General features: G+C 41.0%; 1 protein-coding gene across 2 annotated transcripts; it reads right to left on the bottom strand.

The window, feature by feature from the left end:
* Nucleotides 1–720: 720 nt before the first annotated feature.
* On the bottom strand, nt 721–18,282 carry LOC114565200 (nuclear receptor ROR-beta). 2 transcript variants are annotated; one of them, XR_003693885.1, is made up of 11 exons: nt 17,818–18,282; nt 10,414–10,499; nt 10,139–10,280; nt 8,865–9,380; nt 7,440–7,561; nt 6,418–6,550; nt 5,787–5,894; nt 5,061–5,171; nt 3,379–3,491; nt 1,810–3,282; nt 721–1,704 (listed from the first exon to the last, which is right to left on the bottom strand). XR_003693885.1 is itself a non-coding variant. In XM_028593103.1 (10 exons), the coding sequence occupies exons 1-10, from the start codon at nt 17,822–17,824 to the stop codon at nt 3,121–3,123; spliced, it is 1,500 nt and encodes a 499-aa protein (XP_028448904.1). In that variant the 5' UTR covers nt 17,825–18,282; the 3' UTR covers nt 721–3,120. The 2 variants fall into 2 exon arrangements, 1 of the variants encoding a protein (XP_028448904.1); XM_028593103.1 differs by having other exon boundaries at nt 721–3,282.
* Between the last annotated feature and the right edge of the window lie 222 nt (nt 18,283–18,504).

Genomic DNA, 18,504 nt, shown 5'->3' on the forward strand with positions numbered 1-18,504 from the left:
ATTGATGACACATTCTTTCAACGGTAATAACACACCCTTTTGCAATTATGTAAGCATATAATGTAATCTAAAAACTGCTGCCCTGGTTAAAAAAACAATGCAACTGATCTCAGCTGGTATTCTGTCTATAATGGAGTGGAATGGAAATTTCTAAGTGACCCCAAACTTTTGACCGGTAGTATATAGAAAGTTCAGTTACAATCACTTCCCGGCTTCAATAACGGTTCAGAGACGCCAAGAACGCAGATGTGGTAGTTTTTTCAAACTACTGCTTCCAAGGTGGACTTGAACTTTTACATTCAACTTTAAATGTTCAACAATAATATTTCATTTATGATATATAACAGAGAAAAACAGCAAATCCTCATATTGAAGAATCTGCAACCACAACATGGTTAGACTTTTTGATTGATAAATTACTTTAATGATTAATTGTTTATCAGAATTGTTGCTGATCATTTTTTGTTGTGTGATTAATAGACTTCTAGTTGCACTTGTTGACATGGAAGGAATACAGTATGTACACAACACAAATGCTAGTCTGATTCAAAACTTGAAATTCAGTGGTTGTAGCCATTTGCAGAAGCAGGATTATAATATCAGATCAGTGATTTTAGAGACTGATTAGACGTCTGATCAGTCAACAATATGCAAAGACCCATCATACATGCATATCAACATGAAAGCCAAATTCATGTTCAAATAAGACTCAATCAAACATTTCAAAAGAAAAAGAAACCATTTATTACATTCTTAAAACCACATATAATGTATCCCATTGGACAACAATATATATCGAGCTGTGTAACTCAGTTACTTTTGGACTATTAATATACCTCTTGTACATTTTGTCAAACAGGGAAAGAGAAGGGAGACAAACTATTCTTTTTTGTTTTTACCTAATCTTTTTTCAATTAAAAAAAATAGATCACTGACTTTTCAAGACAAAAGTGGAGACACAAAGAAAAAGGTGGATAAAAGACAAATGAAAATCACAGCAAAAAGAAACATTAAACCCTTATAAAGAATTCATATTTAACTCTAACTGATTTATTTGTTGTTGTTGTTGTTGTTGTTGTTGTTGTTGTTTTTTTTTATTCCTATGTTTTGTAAATTTGATGTCACGATATTAGGACAAACGGGAAGGGTTTTGACACTTAGTGTAACATTCACAAAAATAGAACTTACGTCCACAGTGATTATGGTTAAGGGTCTCATATTAGGTGCAAAGGTGCGAGGGGCACGGGGCTAAAAGATGACACTGGTAATAAAAGGGACAAGAGACCACAGCTAGCTCCCTGAGAGGCAGGTACTCCGACTCTGCTCAAGAACTTCACAGCACCCCGAGTAAGACATTATCATCATCATCATCTCAATGTGATAACAACCTTCATAGAGCGTGTGATTTACGTACATGGAAAATGTAAACAGTTATGGGTGACCTTGTGTGACAGATATTGAATAAAAAAAAAAAATAATAAAGCAGATTGACTGAAAAGTCTTACTGGCATTTGAGGCCCAACTCAGGGGGGCAGCTGGTAGCTCTGTCTGGCCTTAGACTAGTGTCCAGTGAGGAAGAGGAAAGTACAAGTGCTTGGATTTGGGACTAAAGGAGATAGGAACAGCAAATGTACAAAATAATACAGTTGTTCCAACCAGCATGGAGGGATTACGATACATATTATGGATCATCATCGTTCCGGCCTGTAACCAAGTGAAACAATTATGAGTGAAAGACAATTATACTACACATACTGTACTGACTGCTGGTTAGAAACAGGTAGGGAAACCCTGTGTATTTTATTATACCGTTCATGAAGTCCTCTTTTGCCTCGCTTTTGACTTTATCTTAGTGTCCTTGTTTGTCCTCTTGTCATTTTAGCCGAGGGGCGTCAGCAGCAACAGCGCAGACGGAAATCTCTCGGTTTAAATGCAAGACCAAGGCAATGTTTTTTCGTGTCGCATCTGCAACACCAACAAGTGTCCACCCCCCGTCGCTTGCGTCATGACCGCGCCTATAACCCAGCTGGATTTGCCATCAGAGCAAGAGGGGGCCGTTGCCATGGAAACCTGAGAGTACTGTCAAAAGAGAGGAAGTAGTCCAGAAAACGATTTGAGTCCAAATATTAGTTTTCCTGAAATGTCCATCTTTTCCTCTATCTCTTACGATGCACTTTTTCTCTCCCTTTCTCTCTTGACTGAACTCACACATTCTAACTCTCTCCGAATACTCATATAGTCATCTATTTACATTTTTATTTAAAATATTTGTTTATAAATGTGTATATAAATTAAAGATAATTTCATCTTGTCCTGTTTCTAAGTGGCATTTACAAGGAAAGGGGTGCGTGGGACTGAGGTTTCTCATTGCATTACAAGAGTTTACAAAAAGGCAGCACCGAACACCGTCTAAATGTGTGGGAAGCTGGTTCTCAGCTGATTAAGCCGTGAGTCATATCATATTTGTGTGTTTCTTTTTTTATAGCAGTGGAAATGACTCTTGGTCCCTAATTGATGGTCAGTACCGCGCCTATAACCCAGCTGGATTTGCTTTGTCTGTATGAATACGCGTGTGTACCAAACTGAGATGTATTAGCCTAATATAGAAAGAAATATTGACTGAGAGCTGTATTAATGAGACCTGCGGATCGACACAACTTCATTCTAATACTTATACTATGTAAAACTCTGTCTCAGAGTGGCAGTGTTGTACATTCACTGTTGTTGGGTTCTGGCTTGTGCACTGGAGCTTATTGGTGAGGTACATTCATAACTGGTTGGGCGATCCTCAGTGGATCTGATGTTAAACAAGTGTTAAAGCTTGGCGCTGTCTCATGGCTAGTGGGCTGTTATTATTAGGATGCCCATCCGCTTGTTGTTAATGCTACAATATGCAGAGGACCATGACCATGTGTGGTCTGTAGTGTAAGGTGCTTTGCCTGCTGGGAAAGTGGAGGACTACTTTGGGATCATTGGAGACGGAGTATTTAAAGTTCTGGATTGTCTCATAACTGCTGGTTGTTGAGCTTCAACATCTCTATCCTTCTCTGTCTCTCCTTTTTTGCTTCCCTACTTCTTAATATACTCTGTCCATCTCTCTTTTTTTGTCTGTCTGTCTGTCTAGCTGTTGGTGGAGTCCGGCAGAGACATCTCGCTGCCAAACACTTCCCGGTACAGTGGTGGGAAACTGTAGGCGGTGTCTGGGTGGACCAAACGGAAAAACTCGAGTTTATCAACGTGGAGGTTACAGATAGACTTCATTGTGGGCAGCTTGGACACCATCTGTGGGGACAGAAGACACACAAAGGTTAATTCATGGATGTGTGTCTTTATGCATGTACATTTGTATGTGTTTAGGAAGAGCTGGGACTGCTTTACCTTGTCCAGTTTCTCCTCTGAAGCACCACTCTTGTGTAGACTGTGCTGCAGAGCCAGGTAGACTTTCTCCTGGAGTTTCTGAACCTTCTGGCCTTCTGTTAGCCAGGGTCGATCTACGGGAAAGAAAATACAAACACATTAACTTACAGTTTTGCTTCTCCTTAAGTAGCTTCAATCCACATTGTCCGACAGCATGTATTCCACGTCAGCTCCTGATTGACGAGTATGACGTGTACAGTGTGTGAAATATTAAAAATCCAAGACTTTCTTTAATGGCTGCACCATTCGATCAAATGGAAATACATGAGAAGTCTTGCACATCTTTTTAACACATTTCCCAAAATTCAGCCTGACATATTTGATATGTTTAGAAACTTTAGGATCCCCACTATAATGTACAATTAAAGGCTCTGGACACCCACACAGGTGTTTATAGTTAATGTGGCTGATTGGATCTGTTCCAGGACTGTGTGGTTGTGGTTAGACGGAGAGACTGACATCTTCCTGAGTCCACTTTTAGGGCCCTATTTTAACGATCTAAGCGCACGGCGTGAAGCGCATGGCGCGGGTGCCTTTAGGGCGTGTCCAAATCCACTTTTGCTAGTGTGACGGCGGAAAAAAGGGTCAGTGCGCCGGGCCATGGTTCAAAAGGGTTGTACTTAGTGTCTTCATTAATTCATAGGTGTGTTTTGGGCGTAACATGCAATAAACCAATAAGTGTCATCTCCCATTCTCTTTAAAAGACAGGCGCGTTTGGACCTTGGTGCATTGCTATTATGATGGCGGATTTGCACCGTAATATTTTTATTTTTTAATCTCTTGCATGTTTGTGTGCTGCTGCACTTCCCTGCGTGTGTGTGTAACAAGCATAGTGTGTGCCCGCTGTGCATAAGCCTAGGCACATTTTACTAATTTTCTGTTAAAATAACAATGAAATGCTGCGCTATTGACTTTAGACCAGGTATTTGTTGGTCACTGGCGACAATCACTTTCCGCTGCCTCAAGATAGCAATACGCCAAGAATTCACTTGGACACACCTCCCTATAAGACCAGCACGCCCATGGGCCACAGATGGGTGCAGGTGCTATTTAAACGACATGGGTGCTGGACGGGAAATTGACAACTGCGTAGGTCTTAAACTAGCAAAGATACTTGCGTCGGGCTTTGCGCTGCGCCGGGTGCAAGATAGAGCCCTTAGTGTTGTTGTTAGGGAATTTGTGACCTAATAAGTTCCCATCAAAGCTCCGGCCCGCCTTCAACCTGAAAATAATCTAATCAGCCCGAATAACTGAAAACACCTGTGTAGGTGTTCAGAGGCTTTAAGTTCTGTGAGTTCATGTTTGGCTTCACAGGATGAAAGGATTGGCAGGCTTCAGCTTTTAAAGATGTCCAGCATTATTTAAGAGATGACGTCATGTACTAAGTCCTTTCTTTGCTTTCTAAAGTCAGAAGTTAGACACATGGGGAATAATGAAAACCCTTCACAAATTAGTGAAATAATCCGCAATAAGAAATTGAAAATCTACACGTGTGACACATATACAACAAAAAACATGTTGTGTGCCTTTGAATACCAGTGTGGTCTTCTTAACCGAGGACAGACCAGCATTGCATAGACTACTACGATATTGCAGTATAATGTACACAGCAAGAAAGAGATAAAAAGTAACAAAATAATCACCAGGAGAAAGAAGAACGGCAGCGCTAAACAGAGCCATCTCTTCGTCAGACAGCTGTAGACGGCAGAATCCTTTCCCCAGATCAAACACTGCACTGACCAGGTCATCACAACCTGCATAAACACAGGAAATCAATACATTAATTGACAACAATAATAGCTTGAAGAATGTATTAGTGCTGCCGAATTGAATTAAGGAGATTCTCTGTGAGATTCCTCACAGAGAAACTGCTGTATATACTGACATAATATATCTTTTTAAAATGACACAATTTGGGTAATATTCCCTTAAATTAGTTTATCACACTGTTTACTGGTGTGTGTTTGATGGTGTTTGTTTTTTCCCATTATGCTGCATTGGTAATAAAACAGTTCTGGTGGTACTAAAGAGGCAAGACAGTTCAGAAATTCAAAAACAACATCCAGCTGGAGGCTTTCAATGATGTCTCTTTAAAACCAGTTCTGGGCTTAAGGAACTGCTATTGACAAGATTGAAGCTGACATTACTGTATTATAGAGACATCTTATCAACAAATTACCAGTCAGGTCATTTAAAAAAAATGAATTACTTCTACCAGTCAATGCAGAGGTATTTTCCTGGCATTCATGGTGATTACAGCACAGTGTGTGTGAAAAAGACTTTCTAACTTAAATGTAAGAGGCTTTCATGTGTCACCCTGTCAAATATCTGAATGCTTTAGAGCTTACACAACTACATCTGATACTCACCAAGCGCTTTGAAGAACTGAGCCGGGGCAAACTTCCCATTAAAGAAAATAGTGCTGTTGTTGACGTTAAACGCTCGGCACATACGTATCAGCAGGACCTCCAGACAGCCTGGAAGGGTAGCCACAGATAGCGCCAAAGACAGGATGGAGAAAGAAGAGGAAGGGGAAATGGAGGGACAGAGAGGGCCAAAGATGCTCCAACATGCACAAAACAGCACAACAAAATGTAAATAAAATTGACCCAGATTGGAGCACAGCATATATAATGATATTTTTGAGCCGTTTAAAAATCAACAGGATAACATGGATATCCACAAAGTTTTTTTTTTTTTTTAATTTCAAAAGATTTACATAGAGTAAATGCATTGTCCAATGTATACAATTATATGCAAGTTAGATGAGTAAGATGTATAGTAAGTCATTTTATTTTTTCCCCCAGTGTTTGAACCACATATGTGTAATTTATTACAACAAATAAATGAAGGGCAAAAAAGGCAAAGGTAGAAAGTTGGAGACAAAAAAAACAAAAAACAGGAAGGAACAAAAGTTAGCAAGTTTCAGACTTTATTTACCTTGCAAAAATGAACTCTGTCAATTAAGTATTTGAGATGTGAGCATATTTAGACACTGACCGGCTTTCAGCAATATAATCTGATCGTTCTGGCACAGGTCCATGAAGCCAGCAATGCGTTTGGCAAACTCCACCACACATTGGATGGCATTAGTGATGTGGTGTGCACACTGTTGCCACATCCACTCAGCTGACTGGAAAAAGTGACACAAATAAAGAGTGTTGCAAGTCAATTTACATAACTTCAATATGGAAGTTGGTTCATCATCATATTCAGTACTTGTGCTGTTTGTTTTTTTTGTGTGCAAATTACAGTTACAGTTTGCCTACACACAGAAAAACAATAAATTGGCAAAGTAAGCCAATTAAGTTAGTTTTCTTTTGATTGATATTGTATTTAAAGCTGTAGCAGTGCGTAGTTTCTGTCGCCCCCGTGAGGACTTCTAAGTAATGACAACAACACTGGCACGCGCACCACCCCCACTCCCCTGCCCCCACGCAGTTGCTAGTAGTGCTTAACCCATCCTATCAAGGTCACAGAGGATTAAAAAAACATGTACTCTTCAGAAGAGGTAAATATCTTGTAATTTTTAAGTCCTCGTTGTCTCCAAAGCTGAACGCTGCTGTTGTCCTTTCTCAGCGGTGACGTAAAAATGCATCACTCGAGCTGCTCCGCGCAAATGTCGCCGGACTACACCGTTTTGTAAACATAGCAATACTGAGAAATACTGAGAGAGTTTTGTGGAGCTGATAGGCTTAATTAGCTTTGTTTCAACTCATTTGGCGATGGCTTGAATGTAACATTCGGACGTTCATTAATACAAAACATTAAAACGCTGATAAACAGCTGAATGACACTGAGCTGTTATTCTGATCTAGTATTGATACACTGCTATAAATACATGTGACAGCAGCGGACTTTACACACACACACACACACACACACACACACACACACACACACACACACACACACACACACACACACACACACACACACACACACACACACACACACACACACACACACACACACACACACACACACACACACACAGGGGGTTTAAAGTGTGCATCATGTACCTTGCTTTGATAAGCACGCATTTCTTCAGGTGCGTATTGTACCCAGGTGAATCTCTTCATGTCTTCACTGCTGTACTGACACGTCTCCAAGTGGGACTTAACAATACCCTGAGTGATGCGCTCTGTGAAAAGACAGAAACAGCATACACACATAGGCATCAGTGTTGTTTGTAGTGGCAGCAGGTTGGAGTCTAAGTTGCATTATTTACATATCCACAGATCTTGGCAGTGTGACCCTGAATAACTAGATGCTTTGCAGCACTCTGCCGGTAAAGTTTGCCACTGATTGCCCCCCCCCCCCCGACAAGATTAAGTGCTAACGGCTCATCTACTTATTTTATTTATTTCTGTTAGGATCTTTTCCACCTCCTTCCCTTATAATACCCACCAGTCACAATATTTACTCGCTGCTTCCTTTAAAAGTCCCCAGAGCCCTATTCAAAGCCTGCTTGCAGTTTGTTGTTGCCAGCAACCATAATGATGAAATTTCAAATGAAATACAAATGTATTCTTCTTCAAGGCCTCCAGAGACACCTCTTTAAAAAAAAAAGCCTTTGCTTCCTTACCTCTATAAATACCCCTACACCACCATCTCTTTATCTGTCCCTGTGTTTGAGCTTATACTGCTGTATGGCCCATGCCTCTTTCATGTTGCGTGTTTCCTGCTTGTTTTGCCCATTCAATCTTGTCCTTGTCCTGTTTTCCTGTTTTCCATCTGCCATGTATCATTCTGGTTTGTTGCATAACATATTTATGGAGATATGTCCTTGTGCTTCATCTTTGTTTGTTTTCATTGAATCAATCTTTTTTTACAAATTAGATTTGCCTTTATTTCATTGAGTTTAATTTCCTTTATAATTTACTGTATATTCTACGATAAAAGCAGACAATGGCCAGGGTTCAGTTGTTCAAAACAACAGCTACTGTATTCATTTCTTAAAACTTCATATCCAATAGTACAGTACATGCTCATGTCATACTAATTTGTACCAGAAATATCGTTATTACTCATTGGTAAATGAACTATAATAGATTTTGCTTTGCCTTGCCATTTTACTGTAAATTGCTGTTATTGAAAGTCAGCACCTATGGCAAATGTGTCACAAGGAAATGAAAAATGCTGCCTGACCTGCTGTTCAGTGAGTGATTTAATGTCAAACAGTTGGAAGAAGTGTTGAGTTTGCATTAGGTGCGTGCAGCGGGAAATTACATGAAAAAGTAATTGGACCAAAAATATAAAAAGGGGACCTCACAGATAAATGCCTGTCTCTCTTATAATATCCCGTGATTTTCTCTTCATTTAATTAAATAAATGCCCCAACCAAAATTTGAGGTTTTAAGGTCTTCTTATACATCCCGTGTTTCTGTAGGTAATGAGTGAATAAAAGAAGAAATGAAATGTTATTTATCATGATCAGTACTCACCAAGGTCTGTTATTGAGCAGTCATCAGGCAGATGGTCCAGCAGTGCACGTGTGTCTCCCAGCAGCGGGTGCGTGTGAGAGTGTGTATGCAGGAGCTGGATCCCGTTGCTGTCTGCCCCGTCCAGCATAGTCTGACGCGGGGAATTCTGATTGGACAGGGATGAGGGTGAGGAAGAAGAGGACGATGAGTTGGAGGTGTTCCCAGTGCTGGCTCCGCCGCCGACCACCTCCAGGCTGCAGTACTTGCTGGCCTCCTCGGGAGTCAGCGGCAGGTCAAACAGGTCAGGCAGCGCTGCGATGTCATCCAGGTCGCTCAGGGTGGAGCCCCCGCTGCTGTAGGACCGGCTCAGAGCCTTTTCGCCATCCTCCACGCCACAGACACCTTCCTTCTTGGGTAAAGACAGAGCAGTGGGGCCCCCGCCTGCAGAACTCACACACTCCTGGGACTTCTGGTGTTTTTGCACTTCAGCGTAGAGGCTGTCACGCTGCTTCTTGGACATACGACCAAACTTAACCGCTGCAGAGAGAAAATACAATAAAGTAGACAAACAGACAAACAAAAATAATTCATAGACACCTTACACTATACATACTTAGTGTAGGGCTAAAATGAATGTCTATACTGTATATATATTTAAATAAGATATATATATAACATATTTTATTCATATTTTTTACTTTAGTGCAAAGACTGCAAGTTTGGTGTGGCCAAACTTAATGAATGTCTTCTTTTTTTAAAGACAATTTTTTGAGCTTTTCCACCTTTAATTTTGACATGACAGCTAGGTGAAAAAGGGAGACAGAGGGAGAAGACATGCAGGAAATCGTCACAAGTCAGATTCGAACCCTGGACATCTGCGTCGAGGCATAAACCTCTCAGTACTGTGCACCTGCTCTACCACTGATCCAACCCGGCCACAAACCTAATGAATTTCACATCTGGTTTCTACATGTCACCTCAATCAAATTGCAAAATTATCTTCTATCCTCCTCATCTATAAGTACTGTATGTTCCAGTCCTTATATACAGTTTGCATGACCATGTCCATTGCCTCTTCAGTCTGTATACTGTTTTTGTTTTCTCTCGACAACCTAAAAAACAGGGCAACAAGTGGCGAGCCCTCCTACGACGGCTAATGTGAAGAGAAAGGTGAACCAAACTCAGCTGTGGTAAAGGTTTATTGCTGAATGTCATGGTTAAAGGAAGTGTGTAAAGAGGATACAGTGCGTTCTCTGTGTGTGTGTGTGTGTGTGTGTGTGTGTGTGTGTGTGTACCATCTCTGCTCATGCCCAAAGCCAGACACTTTTGTAGGCGGCAGTGCTGGCAGCGGTTACGGTTAGTTCGGTCGATCAGGCAGTTCCTCTGGCGGGAACAAGAGTACATGGCGTTGTTCTGCTGGCTGCGACGGAAGAAACCCTAAACGCACACATGCGCGCACACACACACACACACACACACACACACACACACACACACTGTAAATGACACGCACATTTGTGATCAAACTGTTTGGTTGAAGTAAAGTTTGGTAGCCTGGTTTCCTCCTCACCTTGCAGCCTTCGCAGGTGATGACTCCATAGTGGATTCCTGAGGACTTGTCCCCACAGATCTTACAGGGGATGACCTCGATCTGAGCTGCAGGAGCAAAAACAACATTGTCGAGAGGTCAGATCTACATACAAAGTGGACTAAAGTTTAGACCATCAGTCAGCATCTGCTTAGCAAAGTGCGGCGGTTACATCTTCTGCTTGTTTGACACAATTAACTCATACTGTGGACCGCTGCCAAAAACAGGTAATATCTAAACATTAACATGATACTTGATACACTCACTCAGACATAACACACACTTTCACAGAAGCCCGTATTTGACATATGAGCGACATTCATATTAACAGTCTATGGGTGTTACCCAGTAGTCACTTATGTGTCTCTTAATACTCTCCATTTATTTGCAGCCCTGGGCATATTGTCACAAAACATATCAATTTCCAATGGTATGCTAATGATACAGCTGTACAGTTAGTCTCTTTTAAATCTGACAAGATGGCGGAAACATGATCACAACAATGATCCTGTGTTTAATCCTCTTTGAAGTGCTTATTGTAACAGAACTTCTTCCTGCTTAATGCTTTAATTAAAATGGTAGATCCTTTAACTCTTGGCAGTTTCTCCATCACTATAAAACAAGCCAGCCGTATTTAAGACACGGTTTTCGACTCTCTTTTCCCGGTCATTAATGTTGTGCTATCATGTTTTCCTTCGTATCTTCTGTAGACCTTAAAAAAGTCGCCCATGCTATCTTGTGACAGTTAGATAGCTGTCACTCTATGTACTCTGAGATATATGAGAAGGCCATCTCTCTGCCTCCAGTTGATACAAATGCATCTGCAAGGCTTTTTTTTTTTTTTTTTTTACAATTTCTATTTCATTTGGTTGTTATGTTGTTACATCTATCTTTGCCTCCCTTCGCTGGGAGCCCTTGAGTTGCAGATTTTGTTTTGTAACATTTTACAGACAATGTTAGAAGGTTTAGACATATAGATACATTTCATGTCCCCTTTGAGTCCGAGTACAGTCTGTAGTCCTGGTTAAAACACGCCTCATTGGCGGGATGGGGGGACTGTGACTTTAAAACTGACTATCTGGAAATCCTATGCGAGCAAAAATCATGTGTGGAATCCTTTAACATAACCTATTCTTTTCTTCTGAACTTTGCTGTATTTCACGTTGTTTTGTAAAACGTGTTATTAATGATTTTGCATCATCATTATTAGGAATTTATTAAAACATTTTTAGAAACTGGAACAGAGACAAATCCTGTACTTTGCACCAGAGTGTAATAATCAAAGACAAATAACAAAAACACCTTGTAATGGGTCCAGTCAGTGAGCGAGCGACAATGTAGCATCACGGAAGTTGCGTATATTTGAATTCCTTTGTCTATTGATGGCAGCAGCCCTGCAGACAAACTGTCCCTTGAAAAGTACATGCAGTACAAGAGAAGATCACTTGGCATGAACTGTGTTTGTCTGCACCCTTCATGTGGCCCCCATGAGGGAACAGAGCACACAAACAGATAGGGAGTCACATGACACTTGCACACATGACACATACACACAGACTCCTTTTTTAATCGAGAAAGAAAACACCAGCAGCTACAAAGATATAGCTGTTGCTCAGCCCTGCTGTGTACAATGTCAGACTGATTTACAAAATGTCATTTGTACATCTTGAGGATGTATGGGAAACCATGTTTGTTTATGTGATTGAGGCAGAATTGTTGCACTCTTAGGTACTGGAAAACACAACCTATATCATACCCTCAGCGTATTCCCCTTTACTGTAATAACACGGTCGGCTGTCTCTTCTCTAAAACTGTTGACGAAAATACTCAAACTGATCCGGGCAGCTGCAGGCGTGCAATGGAAAAAATATCTCCCTCCCTTTCCTCTCAGGTTCCTTCCACCCCACCCTCGTCTCATGATTATATAACTGGTCTGTGAGCATTCCTCACAACACTCATTCAGTAGGCTCAGTCTAGCAACACTGCCCCCGCCCCCCCCGCCTCAGACTCTCTCTTTCCTGCTGGCTGAGCGGCGTTCGCAGCCTCCTCGGTATTGGCTGAGTGTTCCGTCACTCAGGCGCTGTAGCCTGTCAGCCCATGTGCACATTCTGTCCTACTGACACACTTTCCCACTGCATGGGGAGAGGGAGAGGGAGGAGGGACCCATGCATAATCCTGACTTTCCGCAAACCAGTTTTAAGGTGGAGCTGAACATTGCTCAGATTTCCCTCTTCAAAAAATGTCCCTGAAGACTCCTTGATTAAATCGCACAACGGGCCATGTTACATAACAACACAATTAACCAAGCAAGGCAATGGTAATAAGCCAAGACAAACACCCAACACAAATATTCACAGGACTATTTCCGCATGAACTGATTTCTATCCAAAAATCAAACACTCCACTGTTCTGTTAATGATAAACCATGTTTGATTTGACCGTAATAGCCTATACCATACCTCGCAACAGTCCACTCAAGGCAGACAAACTCTGAACTTGAATGTCAGCTATTCACCCGACTCCCCCGTCTTTGACATTGAGCCTCTGCTTCAACCCAATCTATTCTTGTCCTGTGCTGAGAGCCAGAGTTACACAGATGCCCAGCCGCCCACCACTATTGCTACAACCACACATCCATGCTTTCTCACTCCTCTTCTCTGACAGTCTGCAGATATCCAGGCCCAACCCATGTAAATGAAAGATTACTATCCAGTTAAACCAATTACCTACATACAAAGAATAAGTACAGGAAATTAACAGGGACGTCTTGAAGACCTGTAGCGCTGAACCAATAGAGAAAAAAATAAATAGGGCTGCAGCTCACAATTATTTTATTATTGTGAAGACAATGGAGAAGAAGCACTGCTGGGTCTTTGTAGTGATCACATACAGGTGCTCTTTGGGTACTTCAGGTGTACTGGGCTTATTCCATCTTGTGAATGGCTCATTGCATGGGTAGAATCTGTTTTCAAATGCAAGACTCCTTCCAAAACAATCCAAGGCACACTATAGGGTTTGTGACAAAATGGAAATACCTATATTTTCCATGGCAATATGTATTTAAAATAACCAACGCGTTGCGACCAAAGTAAGTCTTCTTCAGGGTCATTGTCAGCAGTAGCTTGCACAACTATATTGTGTTACACTAATCAGTGGAGTGGGAGTGTGTTTCTTTCTCATTTATATTTTATGAATTGATTACTCGTATCCATTATTGTCTTGATTAAGCCTCCTGTAAAAGAAAACTTCACAGAATAGTGAAAAATGCCCTAAACGTTGTACCAACTGTCCAAAACCCAGCAGTATTCTGTTTAGTGTCAAATAAGACAAAGAAAACCACCAGATATACACATTTGAGAAGCTAGAATAAGAGCATGTTCTGCATTGTTGCTTCAAAAGCGACTCATTTTCTGTCTATCTACTGATCAAATAATTGTATAATCGTTTCAGCTCTACAGAAAATGCTGCTGTTATGAGATAAACATTCAAGGATTATGAGCAGGCCCCAAAAAAAACATTAACATTCTGAGTTTAATTATGTATATTTTTTTAATCTGCGGGAAATTCTGAGTCCGCAGATTCTATTTGGCCCTGATAGTGAGCTTACTTTACAGATATGAAAGATTCAACTGTCTAACAACGCTGATAGAGACACAGCAGCAGCAGCAGTGGCCACACTAAGGTTAAAGCTACATTCACCTTTAACCCTGAATGTAATTGCTGACATGCACTAAAACAACAGTCGTTTAGGCATCTGACCTTTAGCTCTCTAGAAAGAGTCTGCATTCCGAGAAGGTCAATACCAATCCTGCTTTTTGCTACATGATGACTAAAAGCTGCATGCAGCGCTTCACATTTCTCACCCAACTAACACATGAACTAAGTTACAAAATGCTAGCGTGATAACCGATAACTGATAAGTCACGCAAGTGGCAAACAAAGAACGGTGTATGAGCAGTAGGACGGCTACTTTGTGAACATGTGTAACCGTGTTATCTCTACAAAAGGCTAATGCAGTGGTTCTGGATGGGGTAGAGAGAGGCAGAGACAAATCACTGACTTCTGACTCTTCACTTCTTGGTATCTAATGTGAAAATAATGCTCCAGCAGGAGGTGTGTCCATATAGCTCAGAGGAAGAATTTTGACCCTCCACATGTTCACCATCACCTATCACACATACACACACCTCACTTCTCTGACTGTTTATAATCGTATAACCTGTTTTAATGCAAGTACAGGCTGTTTGCTTATTACACAAATCACAATAACCTGCAGTGTAACGCTATATGCCCTTGGGTAGTCTATATCCACGACGTTCCACTTCCGGGATTGTTTTCGTTCTGCCGGAAATTCTTTTCGGATGTCCGTTTTTGGATGTCCATTACCCTGCGCTTTCTTTGTGTTGTAATTTTAAACTCCAGTCGATCTATGAGGACTATGGTTAACTGCTCCTCAGATCTCTGCAGGGTGAAGTTCCTTCCTGAGACTATTTTGCAGCGGCACCGCAGCTCTGCTTGGCGCTTAGCTCCACCCAAGATGATTGGGATTGGTTTAAAGAAATTCAAATAAACCAGAGCATGTTTTTTTCCCATCCCGGATTGCTGTGTGGACTAGACAGACCCTCCTGCGCAGTACTGTGGAGGAAGGTCTGGCAATGCAAGACTAGCCCTTGGGCATCCGATTAACGCAAGGCTTCATGGGAGCTGTTGTTCTTTTCATTTTTTTCAAGCATAAGAAGCCTCACTCAATAGGAGGTGAGGGGCCTTGTGCTCGAGCTCTCACTTGTTGTGTCATGCCTCACAGTTGGGTGTAGGCTTACAGTGCAGCTCAGAGCTGTATAGCAACAATCCACTGTGGTTGCCCGGCCCTTGTCGCCTCTTTATCTTTTGAAATCATACGGCAGTGTTTTCCAGATGACTCTATTTCAGTAACACAAAGTTTTTGCAAAGTCTCAAGGCATGCGGAGATAGAGATAGATATATTCTCAGATGATGAAAACATAACAACCTCACAACCTCTGCTTGAATCCATGATCTGTCTTACTGATTACACTTGACACTTTGTAGCACAAAGCCCCATTCTCTAACATGCAGCTCTCACAAAATATTTGGATTTTACTTGGAAATATTACTTTTAATCAGAATCAGAATACTTTATTGATCCCCTCTGGGAAATTGTTTAGTTGCAGTCGCTCACAGTCAGATTCAAGGTAAAATAAGAGTAAGAAGAGAGCGAGTCAATCAGTGTATAAAGTAACATAGCTACAGTAAGAAATTAAAACGTTAGGTAGAAGTAAAGTGAGATTTTGTTACAAAGTAAGATTGGGTTAAAAAGATAATGTTGCTAAAACAATGGAGTGTACAAATGCTTTTGTAGTGCAGTGTGAACATAAATAAAGTGCAGCGTCAACATAAATACAGTACGGACATAAATGAAGTACAGTGTAAAACAAAACTGATGAGTCTTCACTCATACTTAAAATGCATGTACAATCTGGCTGTCTGGCTGCTAGTGCATTCAAATCAAGGGGCTCTATTTTAAAAGATGCAAATACCAGTGGAGGCCAAGCTGAGGCCCACAGAGGGGGATTAGAACAGAGAATGCCATAGGCCTCTCCTACCCGGCGTGTGTCTTGTGATTTTTCACTGTCTTCATGTAATAAATAAGAATATATTCTGCAGAAGTTCACTCTGCTATCCAGTACAGTGAACCGCAGGAAGTGTCAGAGGTGCAGACATCACAACAGGTCTCTGTCAGCATTCCAAAGCTGTTGGAATGACTCAACAATTTGGACTAATTGTGATTGAAAATTTGTGTATGCATGTTCAAACTGGGATTAAAAAACGCTGACATGCTTTTCCAGTTAGGAAACGACGGTGCAGTGAGCTCTGAGGCCAATGGTTTGTTTACATTTGGATATCCTGCCAGAAATGGAACCTCCCTCCACCAGAGGCCCCCTCTGCTTCTTCCTCCCTCGAACCCCCCAAAAACAAATCCATCTCTTTCCTCCCCTGCCAAAAAAAAAGGAGTTAATCTCCTGTCCTGCACAACAGAAGGTAGTAAGGTGAGACAAGATTGTTACACAAGAACACAGCCAAACATTGAGTAAACATTAAGACAAGGATGATTTAAAATATTATCTGTACTGTGTTTGTTTGCATCTACAAACTGCTGCATGACGATTTTTGTGATATGTGCACAGGAAGAAATGTCTTTCCGGTAGTTCACCTATGTGTTGCTAACAAATATATTTGTCGCCCTCTTTTTTTCAATTTGTATTAATATTATTATTCATTGCTTTATAAGTATAGGGCTACTTCAATTAATGAATATTTGGATGTTACAGATAAAAGAAATATTTATTTTTTTTAAATCAGATGGTTGTATCAACCTTCCTTGTTATTAACAATGACCTGCTGCCCCAAGTTCAAGCTCCGCCTGTGTCATGGAGCGACACATTGAAGGCCGACTGTTAGTGCACGCCTGTACACACTGTATAATGTTGGGTGACATAACTAGGTCAGTGGAACAGCAAGATCCCTCTGCCCCTGTGCACTCACACAGTCGCCCATGCTGGCACAGCCATCACATCACAACATCACACTACTCACAATTACCTTGTCAAGTCAATGCTGCAAAAGAATGCTTTGCAAGCACTTTCAAAAATGTTTAATTTAAAATATATATATATATATATATATATATATATATATATATATATATACACAATATCACAAAATGAAATTACTGTATGCCAACACATGCCATAAAATAGCCTTATTCTTTAAAGCGAAGGTGTGCAGAGTGTTCACTTTTTTTAATTAGTTATTCATTACCTGATCAGAAACCGGATAAGGTCGAGTAACATCATGATTACATAATTGCAGTTTTGGTTAAAAAAAAAAAAACCTCCTCTCATGCCCCTCCCTTTTTTATTGCATAACTCTAACATGGATCCCCTGGCAAAATTTACAAAAGGACTCCCCCAGGTAATATATGAATAATATTTCTTTAAAACAGACACATTTGGCACTGCCATGAATCATAAAGCAAAATTACGCATGTGTGCAATTGAAATGATTTTACCATAAAGAGACCTAAGAGATTATTTAAAAAAATAAAAACTGAATTGATCTGGTTAAGTAAATTCTCATGATTGAAGAATATTCCTCCAGCTGTTTATCATTGCATGTTGAAATGAAGTGTGGAGCATGCAGCCTCGGGCTCTGTGCAGCTATAATCCAGTCATGAGGAATTAATGCGCACTGAAACCAAGTCCCCGTGCGCACACATGTGCCGTACAAGCCCGTACAAACGCACACTGTGATCTTTACCAAGTTCAACATAACATGCACAGATTTATTGCGAAATAAAAACCAACGTACCTCTCATTGTGATGTTGTCTTTTCTCTTGGCTGGACGGTAAAAACACTCGGCTACATGTGGTTAATGTAGGTGACAGAATAGGAGGAGAATAAACCGCTGGGGCCAGAGCGAACTGGCTCTGTAAATATTAACTTCGTCCCGGCTGCAGACAGCTCGCGGTAAAGAACAAAAAAAAAAAAAAAAAAAAAAAAAAAGAAGAACTACCCAAAACTCCTCTCCTCTATCGCTCGGTCAAGTCCGAGCGAAATGAAAGGGTGAAGAAAGTCGCTTTGAATCGCATCGTTACAGCCTCGGCGCACTGGCGAATAGATTTGGCTCAACTTTTTTTGACAGACTAGTCCAACGGTGGACGACCGGTGATCGGACCCCCCCTTTGCGCTCTGCCTGCTTTCCTCTCAGTCTACCCTGCTAACCTACTTTCTCCAAGCGTGGACTCTCCCATGATCTCACTGCCGACAGCTCCTCTCGCGGGAGCGCGCAGTGAGGAGCGAGTTTAAGGTGGCTGTGGCCAAATGATTGACAAGTGCTGAGGTGCAGTGAGAAATAAAGATGCGCACTTTCCAGCAAATAATAGGAAGTCAATTAGACCTACAAGTAGTTCTGCTTTAAAACTTCATAAAACGTTTGTCCAGGGACAGCAGATGTAAAATCATAAATAGCCTATAGAACATTATTATAGGCTATCT

The sequence above is a fragment of the Perca flavescens genome, chromosome 12 (assembly GCF_004354835.1).
Source record: "Perca flavescens isolate YP-PL-M2 chromosome 12, PFLA_1.0, whole genome shotgun sequence".
Classification (NCBI taxonomy): Eukaryota; Metazoa; Chordata; class Actinopteri; order Perciformes; family Percidae; genus Perca; species Perca flavescens.

Bases quoted from the DNA above. Each gene is read 5' to 3' on its own strand.
- LOC114565200 (XM_028593103.1), bottom strand. The intron at 5,172-5,786 runs GTGAGTATCAGA...GTGTTTATGCAG, and splicing joins TCAGTTCTTCAAAGCGCTTG to GTTGTGATGACCTGGTCAGT. The intron at 3,492-5,060 runs GTGATTATTTTG...TCTTTCCCGTAG, and splicing joins TGCCGTTCTTCTTTCTCCTG to ATCGACCCTGGCTAACAGAA.